General features: G+C 41.6%; 1 protein-coding gene across 1 annotated transcript in view; it reads left to right on the plus strand.

Moving 5' to 3' along the window:
- Window positions 1-18,868, plus strand: part of CENPF (centromere protein F) — a 476,866-nt gene that overhangs the window by 244,757 nt on the left and 213,241 nt on the right. The window contains exon 13 of the mRNA XM_086927898.1: window positions 3,602-9,391. Within this exon, the coding sequence (XP_086784024.1) occupies window positions 3,602-9,391 (5,790 nt within the window). The remainder of the gene's footprint in view (window positions 1-3,601; window positions 9,392-18,868) is intronic.

Raw genomic sequence — 18,868 nt, forward strand, 5'->3', positions numbered from 1 at the left:
CCATCCGTTGGGTGTCCCGTGCTCATCCGGAGTCAACAGAATTAGCCAGGAAGGTTCTGCGTGGGGCTGCTCCAAGGGACAGGTTCGGGAGAGAGTGTGTAAATAAATTTGCAATCTTTTTAACTTTAGCTAACCCGTCAGTCTCATGTAAACAAAAACATATCACAAATAAAGAGTCCATAGATTGCTTCACCACCTTAGTAAGTCATTCATCTTCGCAATTCCGCAAAGTAGTCGGTGAAACAGGTTTTCAGCAAGAGTTGTGTGTACAAAACAGTGCCAGTGCGTGCAGAGAGTCGTCGTTATAGCTCTGAGGCCTGAGTTCTGTGATAAGGGCAACCCCATCCCTCCCCCGCACTGCAGGGGCTGGGTTGGGGGGGGGGGGCCCTGTGTCAAGCCCCTGCATTTACTTGTTAATTAGTCTTTGTTGTGAATAGCCCGGCCCCCGTGGAGCAGAGTGTCTCGGAGCCCACACTTTGCTGACACTCTTTCAAAGGAATGTCTCTTAATTATACCAGTGTCATGCCGCGACACACCCACCCTTTGCAGGCACACAGTACTGTGTCGGGACACACAGTTTGGAAAGCGCATTCCTCCATATGTTTTTGACACTAGTTGATTGTTCCTCTAGGGAACAATCAACTAGGGATTCCTTTCCTTCCATTCTGTCTGTACCCTTCTTTCCTAGCAGATGCAAGGGGAGGAGCATGATCCTTTGCCTTGGGTACATTGTCTGATCCTGCCCTAAGTGGTGGTCCTTCTTTCTCTATTCAAGCGATAGCACTCCTTGTGCTAGTTCTTACGATACACGGACAAGACAGGTTCATGCCCTCTCTCTTTTCTCTCTTATGTTCCTTGCAGACATACCTTGTCGGTATCTTGGCATGGGTGGCCTACTTGGCTGTCCTACCTCTTGCCTTTGCATGGCAGTTTTTTCTCTGCCTCTGCCTTGCGCAAAGCTGCGATTGCTTACATGTTTTTATTGGAGACGTTTCCATGAATCCTCCAATACCTACCCCAATGTTTGGTTAGTGCCCTGGCTGTTCTTCAGATGTACCTTCTACCTTTTATGGGGGTTAGGGCTATTTTTCATCTTGAGAGCTTCTTGGACATGGGTTCCTTTCCCATCCACTCTGGGTTGGTTCGTATGGATGTTTGGGATCCCTAGGGATTATTTTCCCAGGAGTTTCCTTCTCTTCTTGCCAGCGCAGTTGCAGTTCTAACCTGTTTGGGGGGGGGTTTGTTTCCCTTGTACAAATAAGCATACCAAGTACGATCTTGGGTGACGTTAGAATCTTCACTCACCTTGTTCCTTGGCTTGTTGGATGGGCACAGGATGTCTTGTACTCACAAGGACTTTCTTTTGCGTCTGACCTTCATGCTTGTTAGGCTGTGGGCACTGCCTTTCCATCTTTTACTTAATTTTTTACACTGGCTCTTTGGCTGGACTTTCACTTCTGGCCTTGGTCTTCTAATTCTATTTTCTTTTGCGAAGAGGACCAGTTATCAGAGTAAACCTCCCCTGTGTGTGATCTGTTAATTTCGACCCTTTTTCCAGTTCTCCATTGGGGTCTTTATTTCTGTATTCTAGTGGAGTTGTTTCTCCCTTCGCTTTTCTTTTCAATTGTCTCTCGACTGCCTAATCGTACCTGTTCAGTAGTTAGTGCTGTAGCTTTCTGCGCAGTTGGCTTTCCGGGATGTGTGAATTCCACCCAACCCTCTCCTTTGAGATAGGGCAAGCTAGCTATTTTCCAGCTTGCTGCTGTTTCACCTTGGCCCATGGCTGCTGTTGTGGTCGTTTGTATGTTCCCTTCTTGGGCACACTAAATTGTACAGTGTCATTTTTTTTGTGTGTGTATTTTCATGCCTATCTATATATATGCATACCTATCTATTTGTATGTTTTATACCTTCTTTTCTTTTTGTTTGCTTTGCATAGTTCTTGAAGTGTTTCTTTTACCTCATGTGGTCTATATCCATGATTTTTGTTTTCTTGCTTTGCTTTTCTTAAGCTATTGGTTGGTGTTCTCTGCATTACATAGTTCTATGACTAGGAGCTTTGGCCCAGTAGTTTTAGCTATTGGCCTTAGCCTTCCGCCTCAGTCTCTCCGGCCGGTTGACTTTTTGTGGGGCGTTGTAGTGCTATGTTTATATGGAGAGTTCTTCCCACTCGTCTTATCCTACTGCCATATTGTTTCACCATATTTTTGTACTGCTCGGGGTTCAGTTCCGTCCGGGATTCTGGTGGGATGTTTTCATTCCCACCCTCCCTTACTGGCTAGCGGTCTCTCTCTCTCTCTCTCTCTCTCTCTCTCTTTCTTATGCAGACCGTATAGCCTCGTTGGAGATTTTTCTTAGAATCGGTTTGCAGGTCCCCCCTCTGGCTTTTGTATCTCATTCAAAATTAAGGAATCTGTGGCTTGACGTCTATGTCAGATGACTAAGTTACTTACCTTTTGGTAACGCCATAAATGGTATAGACTAGATTGAGCTGCAGATTCCTTACCAACCCACCCATCCTCCCTGCTCTGTGAATTGATTCTCCTTTTCCTCCAGATTCCTTCTATTATCTATTCTCTTGTGCCTTTTGTTGGTAAAAAAACAAAGTACAAGTCAAACAAACAAAAATAAATATTAGTGGGTTTTTTTTGGGCACACTATTTACAAAGCGTTTTCTATATGTGGCCCCACGATTTAGCACGGAAAGTAGTCGCTGAAGAAACTGACATCAGTGCATCAGTGGAGGGCTTATATGTACTCTGATGACATCACAACTGGTGGATGACGTAGTTACGGAGTTGCTCAGCACCATCTACTGCCTAAGAATTTCTGCATCCAGTCTGGCGCCTGGGGATAATTCAAAGGTAAGGAATCTACGGCAAGATCTAGTCTCTTCCAGATAAGGCGTTACCGAAGGTAAGTAACTTATTCATTTGTTATACAACCAAAAGTTGAATAGCTATTTACAATTAATCTCCTTAGTTGTGTGATTCAGGCAAAAATGCAGCAAATATGAACTTACTAGCGGTCACCAGGCCATTCTTCGCAATGCATTTGGGAAATTGCAAACTGCTTCAGTTTGGTACCCTAAGCAATATCAAAAAATGTAATTCACCAAAGACCACATAATTCAACACTTGCATGTTGATCTGTACCAATGCAGCCAGCGAATGTTGATCTGATGGTTAATGTTATAGCACTTATCATTGATGTCACCAGTAGACTAATACATTTCAGGCCAGTCTTGTATTGGGGGCTCGTTGAAAGAGAAGGAAAATTCTGTTTTACATAGGCTGTGCAGGGGCTGAAGCTGGTTTAACAGGCCTCCGTCCACACCAAAAAACAAAAACTTAGGGCTCCAGAAAATTAAAAAATGTAGGGGACCGCCAGTAATAGACAGGGATATCCTTATTAGCAAGGATAGCATTTCAGTAGTTCAGTAGCTTTAGTGAAAAGAAAGACTGTGACAGTGGCACCTTTTAACTAAAGTAATGATTTTCTTAAATGTTGTGAATAATTGTTAAATGTACTACTTTAAAAATGTCCCCCCACCCACAATATTTCCTGCCAATAAAAGCAGTCTGCATTTGTTATGTTTCAGACGTCTCATATTAACTTCAAACCAGAAAGTCATGGCATTCCACATCATCGTACTTATGAGAGAAATGCTGCTCTAAAGGATCTGTTGCTCTCTGAAGTTATGAACACAGAGGTTGAAAATAGGTCGACGACTCTGATTTTGCAAAATCATGTTAAGCAAGAAGAATGTAGTGCAGTGAAACAAAATAGTAAAAACTCTTCAGACTGCAGCACCGTGTTCATGAATATCAATCGCAAGTCTTCATCACCTGTTCTTATTGAGGAGCACAAGGTAATCGCTGAAAATCTCCTAACTGATTTGCAGCATTCTTCCAGTAAAAATCTCATTGAAAATAAAGATTTATTTTCAAGGCTTGATGCAAACCAGATGGAACTGGATGCAAAGGTTAGTACAATATTACAACTGGAAAGAAAAATTCTTGAACTAGAAAATGAAAACAAAAGTCTTCTATCAATGTCATCTGAAAATGAGCAGCTTTCTTATAGTATAATTGATCTTCGAAATAACATTGTGGCCCTGACATCTGAATTAGAAATGTATAAAGTCCAGCTCACTGAAGCCAGAGAGATGCTCAGCAATTCAGAAGGGTCGAAAGGAGACTGGAATGAAAAATACTTACAAATAGAAAATGAACTTAAGAGGACAAAGTCAGAAAAAGCAAACATTGAAAATCATACTCTTGCATTGGAAGCTGATTTTGAGGAGCTTCATGTTAAGAATCAGAAATTACAAAATGAAAATGATAATAAGTCTAAGCTCCTTTCTAGCATAGAAGAGAAGCTCACTTCAGTTACAGCTGAGAAAAATCAACTCCATCAAGAACTTTGTAGCTTAGCTGAGGAACATGACGAATTGGGTCAAATGCATCAGAAACTAAAGGAAAAAGTGAAAGAGCTTGAATCTTGGAAAGTAGATTCTAGTGAGTTTATTAAGATACTAGAAGCAGAGATCAAGACACATAAAGCTTTCCAGGCCAAGGAATGTAGTGCAAGTCAATTAACTGTAGAAAATAGGAATGTCCTGCGTGTCACACAGGAATTTGAAAATAACACAGATGTGCACACAGTACAGACTGAAAATTCCGAAAACCAGATTAAAGTGCTAACTGAAGAGACAGAAATGCTTTTAAAGGCTTCTGAAGTTCTGAAGAAAAGGATAAGTGAGTTGGAATGTGAAAATTTACAATTTTCAACATCTTTTGAGCTCATACTTAAAGAAAAAATGGAAATTGCCTCAAAATTGAGTTTTACTGAAGGAGAAGTAGCTCAGTTGAAGAATGCCATGGAAACAATGAAAATATGTGTAGAGACTCATGAGAGTGAAAAAAAGCTCCTCGGTGAAAAACTGAATGAGAGTGAGCAGATATCAAGCTCTCTTCAAGATAAAGTTGAAAGTCTACAGCATGGCTTAGAAATATCGGAGGAGAATCTAGAAAATATGAAAGTTCAAGTTAAGGCTTCCCAAATAGAGATAGATAGCCTACAATCTTTCAATGGAGACATGACTGCAAAGACACAGGCGTTGAATTTGGAATGTACTGCCTACAGAGCCAAAAATGAAGAGTTGAATGCAGAGCTGCAGAAAATAAAGGAAAACATATCTGAATTAGAAACCTCTAAATTAACCATTGCAGACATTTTGGAAAAGCATGAAGACAAACAGGAAAATATGCTTGAGGAATCCAAATGTATTGTTTCACAGTTGCAAAGTCAGGTTAAAGTTTTACAAGACGAACTGTTTGAAAAGAGCCTCCTCAAGCTGGAATTTGAAAAGAATACAAAGATGCAGACATTAATGCAGGAAGAACTCCAAAACCGATTAGGACAGCTAATGGGAGAAAAAGAGCTACTTATCAAGACAACTGAAAATTTACAGATTAAGCTTGATGAATCAGAGGCAGAAAACTCCAGACTGTGTCAGTCATTGAAATGCGTTCTTACTGAAAAATGTGAAATTATATCTCAATTGACCTCTACCCAGGAAGAGGTAGCTCAAATGCGGAGTGGCATAGAAAAACTTAAACTCCATATAGAGTCTGATGAGAAAAAGAAGCGTCATCTAATTGAAAAACTGAAACAAAATGAAAAAAAAACAGACTTACTTAAGGACAAAATCAAACGTCTTGAAAGAGGTATTGTGATTGTTCCAGCTGAACCAGGAATGGAGGAGACAGAAGGTGGTTTAAAAGAAGACCAGACTGAAACATGTATTAATTTGGATGTTAATACGCTTAGAGCTGAAAAGGAAGAGCTAAACAAAGAACTTCAGCAAACCCTAAAACAACTATCTGAATTTGAAGCCTCTCAATTGAAAATTGCAAACATTATGGTAAAGCATGAAGCCGAAAAGGCTAAATTAATAGAGGAGTCAAGCACTTCAGTTTCGTCATTGCAGACTCAGTTGAAAGATTTACAAGAAGTGTCTGAAAAGAACAATCTTATTCGTCTCAATCAAGACCTTGAAAGAAGAACTGGGATGCAGCGCTTACAAAATGAAGAACTCCAAAGCAACATAGAATACTTAAATGAAGAAAAAGGAAGGCTCTTAAACGACTCTGAAACTCTAAAAGCTAGGCTGGCTGACTCTGAATCTGAAATCGCAAGACTTTCTAAAGCTATTGAATGTTCACTTTGTGAAAGAAGTCAACTTGAGATGAGACTTACCTCTGTTCAAGAAGAAACATTTTGCATGCAATCTACGGTTGAGGATCTGAAGATACAAATAGAATCAAAAGAGAAAGACAACAAGGACATGATTGAAAATCTGAAACGGAGTCAACGGAAAACCGATGTTCTGCAGGACAAAATTGAGAATCTTGAGAGAAATATGCTCCTATCTGAGGAAAATTTGGAAGATGCAATTATTCAGGCTGAAAGTTCCAAAGAGGAAGCAGAGAACTTAAAAACCCTGAATAATGATATGACAAAAAAGCTTAAAGATTTGGAATTTGAACTTCACACAATCAAAACAAAGCATGCGAGTTTAATCAAAGAACTGGATCAATCTCAAGGACAAGTCAATGATTTAGAAGTCTTCAAATCACACACAGTTAAAATGTTAGAACAGTATGAAAAAGAAAAGATTCAAATGCTTACCGACTCCACATCTTCAGTTTCATCACTGCAAACGCAGATAGAAGAATTAAACAAGCAACTGGTAGAAGGAGATAATATTATGCTTATCAAGAAGGAATTTGATAAGAATGCTGTAATGCAAATCACAAGGATTGAAGAACTCTTAAATCAAAATCAACAGTTGAAAGAAGAAAAACAATTACATTTGCAGAATTCTGAAACGTTACAAGCAAAGCTAAGCGCATCTGAATCTGAAGTTTCAAGACTTTCCAGTGAATTGGAATGCACAGTCACTGAAAGGAGTGACATTGAAACAAAACTCAAATCATCCAACGACGAAGTGGCCCATATGAAAATGCGCATTGAAGACTTAACGTTGCAGATTGCATGTATTGAGAAAGAAAAACAGCTTATGATTGAAAAGTTGAAACAGAGTGAGTGGGCAGCAGACTCCCTTAGGGACAAAATTGAGAGTCTTGAAAGAAACGGGGTCATGGCAGATGAAAGTCTAGAAGACTTAATTATTCAGCTAGAAAGCACCAAAGAGGAGGTAGAAAGCTTAAAAGAGCTGAAGGAAGAGATGATTAAAAAGCTGGAGGGCCTGAATTTCGAACTTGAAGCAGTCAGAACAAAGAATGAGGTTCTAAAAAAAGAGCTACAACAAACGCGAGAGCAAGCATCTCAAGCTGGAGCATCTCAAGAAAACATTTCATTAATCATTCAACAACATGAACAGGAAAAGATTAGAATGATAAAGGAATCTAATACCGTAATATCATCACTGGAAAATAAATTAAAAGAGTTAAGCAAGTTAAATGAAGAACAAAGCAAACTGGTTCATCTTAGAGAGGAAGATCAAAAGAACACAGACATGAAGACATTACAGTTGGAAGAATTCCAAAACGAGGTAAGAAACCTTAATGTGGAAAAGGAATTGCTTTTGCAAACCTCTGAAACTTTAAAAGCCAGGCTGAATGAGTCTGAAGCTGAAATCTCAAGACTCTCCAGTGCCCTTGAAACCATGCTTTCTGAAAAAGGAGATGTTGAACTAAGGCTAACCTCATCCCATGAAGAAGTTACTGACATTAGGAGTTGCAATGAAGCCCTGAAATTGCAGATGGTGTCCATTGAGAAGGAAAAAGAGGATTTGATTGGAAAACTTAACTTTAGTCAAAGGAAGGTAGACTTGCTTCAGGACAAAGTCAAAAGTCTTGAAGAAAATGTAGAACAACTAATAATTCAGACTGAGGCTTCCAAACAAGAGGTTGACAACTTGAAAGCAATGAAAGATGACCTAATGAAAAAGCAGAAAGATCTGGCCTCTGATCACGAGTCTGAGAGAATTAGAAATGAAGGTTTGATTAAAGAGCTACAACACACAGAAGAAAAGGTATCTAAATTAAAAGCCTCTCATTTGAACCTCTCTCAATTGTTAGAACAATCTGAACAGGAGAAAAGTGATGTGCTATATAAATCAAAGTCTCTGTTGGATGACTTAAACAAACAAATGAAAGAAAATGATAGTCTCTTACATCTTCAGAAGGAATTTGAGAAGAATGCAGAGATGCATACCTTACAGATAGAAGAGGTACGCAATCAAGTAAGGGAGAAGAATAAGGACATAGATTTGCTTTCACAGACATCTGAAACTTTGAGGTCAAAGTTGATTGAGTCAGAATCAGAAATTGCTAAACTTTCCAAGTCTCTTGAATGTGCACTGGAGATTAAAGGTGATATTGAATTGAAACTGACTTGTACACAGGAACAAGTAGCAAAAATGCAACGTGTAATTGACGATTTGACCATACTCCAAGAATCTAATGAAAAGGATAGCCTACAGTTGAGTAAAACATGTCAAGAAACTGAACAGAAAGTAAACACTCTTCTGGCTAAACTAGAAAGCCTTGAAAGAGACTTGCACGCTTCTGAGGAAAATAATAAACATTTGAATATTAAGACTCAAACTTACAAAGAAGAAGCAGAAACATTACAGGCCGAAAAAGAAGACCTAAATGAAAAGTTAAAACAAGTGGGGTTGGAACTTGTTGCCATCCGAGAGGAAAAACAGCTGGTACACAGAGAACTAGAGCAAACTCACACAAAAATATCTGAGTTAGAAATAAGTCAGTCACTCATGTCAGAAAAACTTGAGAAAAGTATCCAGGGAAAATTCAATGATGAGGAGGAGTCCAAATCCTATATATCCTCGTTGAAGTTGCAAGTCAAAAACATGAGTGCTGAATTGGAGCGTTTCCATAATGAGCAGGAAACTCTGAAATCCAAAGGGGATAATCTGGTTAGTCAAATAGACTGTTTGGAACAAGATAAGACTCAGTTGCTACAGCAATTGAGGGAAACCCAAAGCAAGAACACACATTTACAGTCTTCTAATGAGAAATTGTTCAAAGAAAATATAAAATGGGAGAACAAAATCAGCGAGACAACCCAAACAATTATCATGTTGCAGCAACAAGTTACAAATGCAGAGCAGTGTAAAGAAAACCATGAAGCAACTCTTGAGGCTGAGAGGGGGATTTGGGCAGAGGAGAAAAAAAACCTTCAGAGGCATATGGAGGAGTTGGAGCAGAATATAGGGACTGTGTCTGCCGAGAAAGAAGCCCTTCGAGATACTGTAGAAGTCCAACAGGTTTCTTTGATTAACTTTGAAAAAGAGATCACCTCCGCCAAATCAGAAAAAAGTGCACTTATTGATAAGGTAATATCCTATTGGCTGTTTATCGATCTTCTGTAAATAACAAACATTCTTTCTGCAGTAGATACACCAACCAATTCAAATGTTTAATGCAATGAACATTTTACTGTACACATCATTGCAAATTGAGAATTAGTAGTCTTTGTCTGGACCACTATTAATGCATCATCAGAAAATATGTAACGCTTTGATTAATTATTGGTAATTGCACAAAAAAGATGACGGACTGAATTCTGAACATTGTCACACATTCACCCCCAGTAGATAGATCTGGGCCTAAATCAATAGTGTTTTTGCTCACCATGCTATTCTTGTTTGGACTCACCCATATCAGTCTTGACCCTGCACCCCATGGAGGCAGTCCAGCCTGAACTGCCAGGCCAGGTCCTTCCTGGACCAGAAACTAGCATCCTGGGACCGGTTTTGGGGTATCACCCCTGATTAGCCAAACTAGTTTGAATCCAGTGCATAGTTAGCACAGGATCCACGTCTGAGTATACCCGCCTCACTTGGGGCTTGGGGTGACTAGAACAACACAAAAAGATGATGGACGGAATGCCGAACATTGTCAAACATTCATCCCCAGTTCAGAGATCTGGGCCTAAATCCATCGTTTTTTGCTCACCATGCCATTCCAGTTTGGACACAGCAGTATGTATGTCAGTTTTGACCCTGCTCCCCATAGGAACAGTCCATCCTGAACTACCAGGCCAGGTCTTCCCTGGACCGGAAACAGGCATCCTAGGACCGGGTTCGGGGTATTACCCCTCATCCGCCCAGATCTGTGACTAGGGCGAATGTCAATGTTCAACATTCTGTCCATCTTTTTCTATTTTTTATTTTATTATTGGGAATCTTCATTACACAGAGCCCTCCTTCACAATTTACTCCTCTTCATCCAATACCTTATCTATGAGGTGTGATCCACCTGCATAGACAGACCCCTGAAAGCCCTATCTAATCAATCATTTTTTAACTCCTACTCCTAATAAGGAAGTGTAAAAGAGTCCCACCCATTACATACACTAAAGACAACAATGTCACACAGTCAGGGTGGGAAGGGGAGCTGCCGAATTAACATAAGGATTAAGAAAAGGGAGAGTTGGACTTTAATGAAGACTACCAGTAAGTAAGTAATCAAGGCATTTCCATTTCATTGTATTCCTTTGTTGCCATCTTTATTTATAAGGAAATTACAAGCAGTAAGGCGGGCATGCAAGAAAGCATAGGTACTCTGAGGAGTAAGGCAAAATTGCAGGAAAATGGAACACATGCACTACATTACACATCAGTACTCAGCACAGCCATTCTAGAAGAGAGAGAAGAAATTCTCCTGGCCTCAGCCCAAGAACCCTCTAGTAGAGAGGTGGTAGCAGAAGGTAATGGACCCTAGACTAGTGAAAAACCATGGAAATATCTGAACTTGCAAAGGGAGGGAAACCAAGGCCTTTTTGCCCTGCTAATTCAAGCCAAAGTAAAAAGCAGTGTCTGAGCCCTGAAAGAGGATATGAGATCCAGAAAAATCCCCACACTTCTCTCTGTCTCTATGGAATGTCTGGCCTTATCAGCAGAGAAGGAAAGAGGGCAAGAAGTAACAATCTTCTGGTATAGAATGGAAATCAGTTTTTTTATGGATAGAGCCCATGGAAAGGGTCAGAACTAAAACTTCAGGAATTAATTGAAAAGGAATAAAATACAGACAAGCCCCAATTTCTCACAACATCTAAGCAGCAATGACAGCAGCTAAGGCTCGAAGGTGGAAGTCATAAGACCAGGGCTGACCAAGGCATCCCTCAAACACCGTAAAGCAAAAGAGCTGAAAGGACCAGCCCCAATGTGTACCCATCTCTCAGAAAACCCAAACAGGACAAATGGTAATTATAGCAGTGGGGGGGGGGGGGGGGGGGGGGGGGTGGGGGGGGGGTTGTGTAGCACATTAGAAAGAAATCCAGCAGTGGTTGTAGAACGAAGAGTAGAAGTCTAATTGGACTTTTGATTAGCCAGAGCTATTCCTGAAGACATCTCCTGACTACACAGACTGTGTTCACACTCCAGTGACAGCAGATAAGGTAGGAGCAATTCTCAACTTAAAAGCTTTTCCCGGGAAAGGAGGGACCCAAACTTCTTTTCCTGACAGGAGCCACCAGCGTGAGTTTTCTTCCTCCAAACCATGAGGAGAAACCTCTCATTAAGAGGAACAAAGAGAACAGCAAATGGTAACTGAGCAGGCCACAGAAAGTACAGTGCATCCACCCCATTGCCACCAGATCCCTAGTCCTGGAGAATTACAGGATAAGGTAAGTCTCCTCACAGCATGAAATTAGGTTGATGTGTGGCTGTCTGGACTGGTGGTAGATTTGCTGGAGCAGATCTGTTAGACGACTGACAGCAGGAAGTGAGGATTGCCTAAATCACAGAGACCTGGTTTTCCCTTCCCATCAGAACTGTTTGACTCAGTAGAGAGGTAGCAAAGATCAGATGGCCTAGAAATAGCTGATAGTTCTCTTCCAGGGGATCCTCATCAATCGTGATGAGTACCGAATAGTTTCACTGATGTGCGGTGTTAGACCCGGGATCCCTGGTTGGCTGAGGTAGGTACCTTAGGCAAAATAGAGATCCTCGGTTCCACGTCAGGGAAAGGAAAGTCACCTTCTGAGATAGCCCCACTCACCCCTTGGTAGCTTGGCACGAGCAGCAAGGCTTATCTTCAAGGCAAATGTGTAAAGTATTTGCAACCACGCTCGCAATTACCCAATGATGACACCACAAATGGAAAACAAGTGTAAATTTTATATGAAAAGATATACGATAAGACCACACAATATAAATCCAACATATGAGTTTGTGTACTATTACTCCTGTACGGTTGTTAGGCCAGCCAGCCTTTGTAAGTTCTGGCGGTATAAATGAGCACTTCTAAACATTCTCCTGTAATCCTAATATCATGTTATACAGTTCGTAATACTAGAATCAGGAACTTTTGTAATGTAAAAATAATGTAAGACGTAACGCAGCAATCTGACACGGCAATGTCAAAAGAATGCAATGCGTAAAGCAACAATCGGGCACAGGGATGTGGAATTCCTGACGCCCAGGACATTTTGTTTGGGGTCAAGGGCAACAAGTTTTAATGTGCATTTTGTCCTTGGGGGGACAAGCAGGCCCAACCCTCTGCAGCACAAACCCTTTGGCTGCCAGTTTGCAGTACCACATTAAGGATCAGGGAAGGTCACTGCCTGCAGTTAAGTTAATATTTGTGTGCATATGTTAATGCTGTTCAAACTTGTATTTATGGTTCATTAATTGAGAGCCTTTATTATTAGGCTGAGCGCTCTCAGTAAATGTAAGTTTTGACAGCACTGCTGACAGTGGTTCCAGTATAAAAATGTGGACACACGGTTTCAAAGTTTAGCAATATGAGGCTATGCATAATGCTCCCAGAATGCTCTCTGATTAGATGCAAATATTTGCAGAAGCTGGAAAGCAAGATTAATGATTATTTGCTTTCACTATAAAATGTTTCTAAAAAATGAAAGTAGGAAAAACATTTTTTTGCTAAACTACTGTAAAATTTCAGGTACCATTTCTTTGCAGCATCATTTAGTAAAATCTGTTGATGCATGCTAGTATTTCCCCAAAATATTCATATTAGAAAATCAGTGTAACCAGTTTCAATACGATTTTGGGAAACAAACATAAACAAGCATTGGCGAAGACAGTAGGTCTGTAATGGTGGTCAGCTTTTTAGTTTTGGCAATGCGTGACTTGTTTTGGCATGGTTTTTGTAAAACCTTATTGATGTGAGAGCTGCCAGATCCTCACCGTTATAACAAACATTGGCAAAAGCAAACATTGTTTTTGGTCTCACAAAAGCATGCACTGCCACATTAGTTACTGGCACTGAACAAAACAATTTTGTGTGCCGATATGCTCCTTGTGAAAGAACAGAATGCTGTCACTCACCGTGAAGCCAGCCGATACAGAGAGAGTATTTTAACAAACACAAAATGTCATAGTTGGCGCAAGACCAAATTAGGGCCCACTTTTTAAAGAAAGTCTCAAAAGTGCACCCTTGATATATGTCCTTGCAGTAAGGGCAGCTATATTGCTTTCGTGAATTCTCAAGAATTTACAGCAGTCTGGCAAGAAATAGTACTCCTAGAAAATATTTGTGAACTGCATTTTAACATGAGCAAATGTGCATGTGTAGATTTGCTCTTGTGATAACCTGAGAGTTTGCAAGTTTATTTTCCCTCCAACCACTTTATTTCCAACTCTGGAAGAAGGTTTACATCTGCCATTGTCAGGAGTAAATTTCCAACATTTCTCAGTATTGGATAAGATTAGAGGAGAGTTTTTGAAAACCCTTAAAACATGCAAGTTAGTAGGTTTGCATAGACTCAAAAGGACAATCCAACCGTGGAACTATTGTTTACCATTACCTTCAGTCCCAGTACTTAACCTCATAGCTGCTATTACACATTCCTCCCCAGTGCTGCGCTGTCCATTCGAACTAGTGCTGAATGGACGTTCAATGGTCGTGCGCAGCACTGGGGAGGTAGTGCTGCCGTCGGCCAATGCACCGAGGCAGCACTTAAGGGGTTAAATCTGCGGAAACCTAGCAATATAAAGAGATTGCTAATATTCAAACACTACTATGGTAGGTGGCCTGGCATAATCAGAGAGGCTATATAAGAGCTCTTATATAATGAGATTGCTGCTATAATTTTGCGACGCACAACATGGGACCAAAGGGACAAGTGGATTTTGTTACAGAACAAGTAGATTTATGAAGCAACCTGTCCCATGGACAAGTAGATATTGTAATAAATTCCACACCCCTGGCCACTTTGCAAGGTAAAAAGAATGCAATGGGTAATACAACCACCAGGTACGTCGGTATGCAGAAATACGGCAATGCGTAATACACTAATCAGGTAATTCGTTATGCAGGAATAATGCATTTCGTAATATGCTAATCCGGTAGTTCGTTCTCCAGAAACAAAGCAATGCATCATACGACAATCAGGTAGTTCGTTATGCAGAAATATTGCCATGGTTAATGCTCTAATCAGTTACTCCATTATGCAGAAATGATGCAATGTGTAATACGACAGTCATGTTATCCGCTATGCAGAAATGGAATAATGCGTAATACATTCAGGCACCGGTCATTGTGCCTTAGGCGGTGTCTCCGCCACTCCTTCTGACTTGCAGGCAGCCTCTCAACAGTTGCCCCTAACACGGGTACGGTGTAATCAAAAAATGCAGCTCCGCACTCCGGCCCCTGTACTGCCACTCCCTTGGCAATAGAGGCCGCGATACGAGCTGAAGCCGAGGCTCGCGCTGCCGGAATATGAGAGACGACAATAGCTTTTCCTTCCCTGCCCGCACCCCGCCCCAGTAGTCGACACGTTACCTGAGGGGTGTGAACTCACTCTCCTTGTCCAGCGGCTGGGCCTCCAATGCAAGCCTTGTGAATTGGCAAATGCGGTCTCGGGCCGACGGCTCAGCTCCTCCTGGGCTGCCAGTCTGTGCCGCTACGGTTACGAAGATCTCAGGTTGCCACAGGACACACACACATACACACCGCGTTGCTGAGGCTTCCTTCAGCTACGGGTGCATGATCACCGGGCACTCCACACGAAGGTCTCAGGCTGCACGAAGATCACACTCGCAGCGCCGCTGAGACTCACTTAAACTGCGGTGCACACGATAACAAGACAAATCCTCACGAAGGTCTCACGGTGCACCAAGCACATGCACACAACGTCAATGAGACTCACTTGGATTCCAGTGCACACGATAACTGGACAATTCTCACAAAGGTGTCCAGGCTGCAAAAAGCACACGCACATCGCGTCGCTGATTCTTGCTTGGACTCCAGGTGCCCACAATCACAGGGCACACCTTACGAGGGTCTCAGGCTGCAACAATCACACATACACTGCACCGCTGAGACTCTACTGGAAACTTTTGTGTCCTTGTGCAGGGCTCGACAAATCCACTCGCCCGCTCGCATTTGCGAGGGAGAATGGATGAGGACGAGCTATTTTTAGCTCCTACTCGCCCTTTCTGGCGAGTAGGAAACAAACTAACTTTTGTCCTCTGCCTTTGAAAACGGAGCAAAAGTGACAAGATAACAAGATTTAAAGGCATTTTTATTGCTCACAACGGAACTAAGCAATAAAGATGCCTTTAAATCTTGTTAACTTGTCACTTTTGCTCTGTTTTCAAAGACATAGGTCAAGTAGGTTGCAGTTGGGTCGAGGGGATTTTCCAAGTTACTAGACCTGCAGGACTAGTACAATTTTTCAGATTTGTCGAGCCCTGCTTGTGTTTCCGCAACAGGGATCCAGCTCACATCGGGCCCTTTGGGATAAGTTACTTCAGGACACCGCACAGTAAGGTCAAGTTCCTTTAGCCTATCCTTAGTTAAAACAGCAAACTGTTTTCTTCCTAGGCAAAAGTTCCTCTTGACCAAGCAGTAGCTCCAGTCTTGTTCACTCTTGATCAAGCCATTCTCCAAAGTTCAGGGGATTCAGCTCTCATGATGTTACCCCTCAATGGCTTTAAAGTCTGTGTTTCAGGGGGCACTGACCCTTGTTCAAACCAGTTATGGGCGCCTCCCTGCCAGTGACACCATCCTTTGATTAGTGCGTGTCTGGATTCTCATTCACTCAGCAGGAGATGCGACAATTGTTTTACAGCAGCAACCATGGCCTCTTCACCTCTAGTGGCTACTCCTCCCCATACACTCTAGATGCAGGTCAGCCTATTGCTGTCTCACCTCCTCCCCTGGGTCAAGATATTCCCCAGATCCTATCGCTTTCAAATCCAGGCAGTCAATCCACAACCAGGCAGAGACGCACAGAAATATTTAGAGCACAAAAACCCAGCCACTTCTAAAAGAGTGGCTTATAAACACACTATGTAAAAAACACCTTCACAGAAAGATGTGTTATTACATTGTGAGTTCAGGAATACTAAACCTCACCTTTACATCTTAAGGCTTTGGGAAGATAGGCTGGAAAACATATTACACAGCCTTCCTATGGCCAAGATGGCCTTGAAAAACTAAATGGAGATTATTTCACTGACAGGACATGGTAAACACCTTGGTAGATGTCCTACCATTCACATGCACTGCACCCTGCCCAGAGGGTACCCTGTACCTACCATAGGGGTGTCTGATGTGCATATAAAGGGAAGGGTAAGGTCTGGCTAGTGGGTGCACTTGCTGGAACAAAATGGCAGTTTAACAAACTGCGCACAGGCCCTGCAATGGCAGGCCTGTGTTCCCTTTTTAAGGCTATCTGTGTGGGTGGAACAATTAGTGCTGCAGGCCCTCTAGTAGCATTTGCATTACCAGCCCTGGTACACATAGGGCACTTTACTCGTAAGGCAAACATACCAATCATGGAAAACCAATTACCATGATACTTTATACAGGGAGCACTTGCACTTTGACACGGTTTAGTAGGAGCAAATTGTGTCCAAAGTATCTAAGTTGGCAACACCATATCAGAAAAAAGGTCTAATATATATATATATATATATATATATATATATATATATATTTTTTTTTTTAAATTTCCACAGGATACAGCACCCATGATGACCAGAAGCCGGGGCAGGAGGGGGAGACGTTAAAACAAGAGAACACCATAATAAACCTCTCTCAGAGAAAACTCACGATCCATGAAGAACGAGTACTGAGTAGAGGTATGACTTTCTGCCCAACAGCCAAATTTGACCCCGTAGAAACGAGAATTGACATCTTCAAGTTTGTACGAAAATTAAAATTGGACAAAATCTTTGCTAATCGTCCCCCACCGGATTTAGCAACAAACACTGGTTCAACCAATGGAACAACAAATGATCTCATTGATGAAGACCTGCCCCTCCTTCAGATCACACACTCCTTGGCGGGCACGGAAGATTTACCCAGCTCAAGTGAAGTACTCAGGAGGGAAGCGATCACACAAAAAAGAGATCCGAGCAACCTCAAGAAGAAATCTAGATTCCTGCCTCATGTTACACACGACGCCATTGATGTCTTCAATGATGCGATTTTACAAGATCTGGACAAACTCGCTGCCAAAAAAGTGGAAATTTCTAGAAATAATTCCAACATCTCTAGCATGGAATGGCAAGCCATAAGATCGCTGAAGGAAGATAACTTGATAGAGATCAAACCCTCGGACAAGGGAGGTAACATAGTTATCTTTGACAAAGATCAATGTAAACTAGAGGCTCTTAGACAACTGGAAGATAGAGACTGCTATGAGGTGATCAACAAAAATGACTTTGAGAAATGTGTCTTGGAATATCATGGACTATTGAAAATGTGGCTAGATGAGGGCATGCTGAGTAAAAATGAATACGAATATCTGCATTGCGAACATCCGATTATTCCCACATTTTACCACCTGCCGAAGGTGCATAAAGACATCAAGCACCCACCAGGAAGACCAATCGTCTCATCGATAGGCAGTCTCTTGGAAGCAACCTCTAGATTCATCGATAACTATTTATCCCCATATGTCAAAGACTTTCCCTCTTTTGTCAGAGACACTCAAGACTTCCTAAGGATAATTGATGGGATACATTGGGACAATGACATGTTATTCCTCACTCTAGATGTCGCTAACTTGTACACGTCCATAGGGCATCAAGATGGACTCCAAGCTATTGATTGGTTCTTGAAAAAGAAAAACATGCAATTTCACCAACATAATCGCATGTTATTGAAAATGACTGAATTCTGTCTCTATAATAACATCTTTCTGTTCTCAGGCACATTATATTCCCAAATCAGGGGGACCGCCATGGGCACGTGCTTCGCCCCCAGCTACGCGAACCTTTTCGTGGGTTGGTGGGAGAAGCACGTGGCCTGCGGGGGGGGACCAACGAACATTGTCTAGACCATATCATGGTCTGGACAAGATACATAAACGACTTGTTTGTCGTGTGGCGGGGTGACAGACCCTCGGCTGAGAGGTTTGTGACAACACTAAACGACAACAGTCTTAACCTGAGATTTACCAGTGAAATAAGTGAGAAGTCAGTCCACTATCTAGATCTTGAGGTGTTTGCGGCAGGAGTTAGTATTCAAACTAAACTCTACCGCAAACCGACGGCAAGAAATGCCGTCTTACACGCTGCCAGTCACCATCCCAAATCAATGGTGAAAAACATCCCTTATGGTGAACTGTTACGCATCAAACGGAATTGCTCTGAACACAGCGATTTCCTACAGGCGCAAGAAGCAGCGGTATCTAGATTTCAAGAACGGGGCTATTCCAAAACATCTTTACTAGTAGCCTCTAAAAAAGTGGAACAGAAAAACAGAAAAGATCTCCTGGTAAGCAAAAACAAAGCTGTAGAGACTGAATCTGTAACAAGAATGATAACGACCTATAATATGAGGTCAAAAGAGTTGGTCCAAATTTTCAACAACAATTGGCATATTCTGAC

This window comes from Lissotriton vulgaris, chromosome 6 (assembly GCF_964263255.1).
Source record: "Lissotriton vulgaris chromosome 6, aLisVul1.2, whole genome shotgun sequence".
Lineage (NCBI taxonomy): Eukaryota > Metazoa > Chordata > Amphibia > Caudata > Salamandridae > Lissotriton > Lissotriton vulgaris.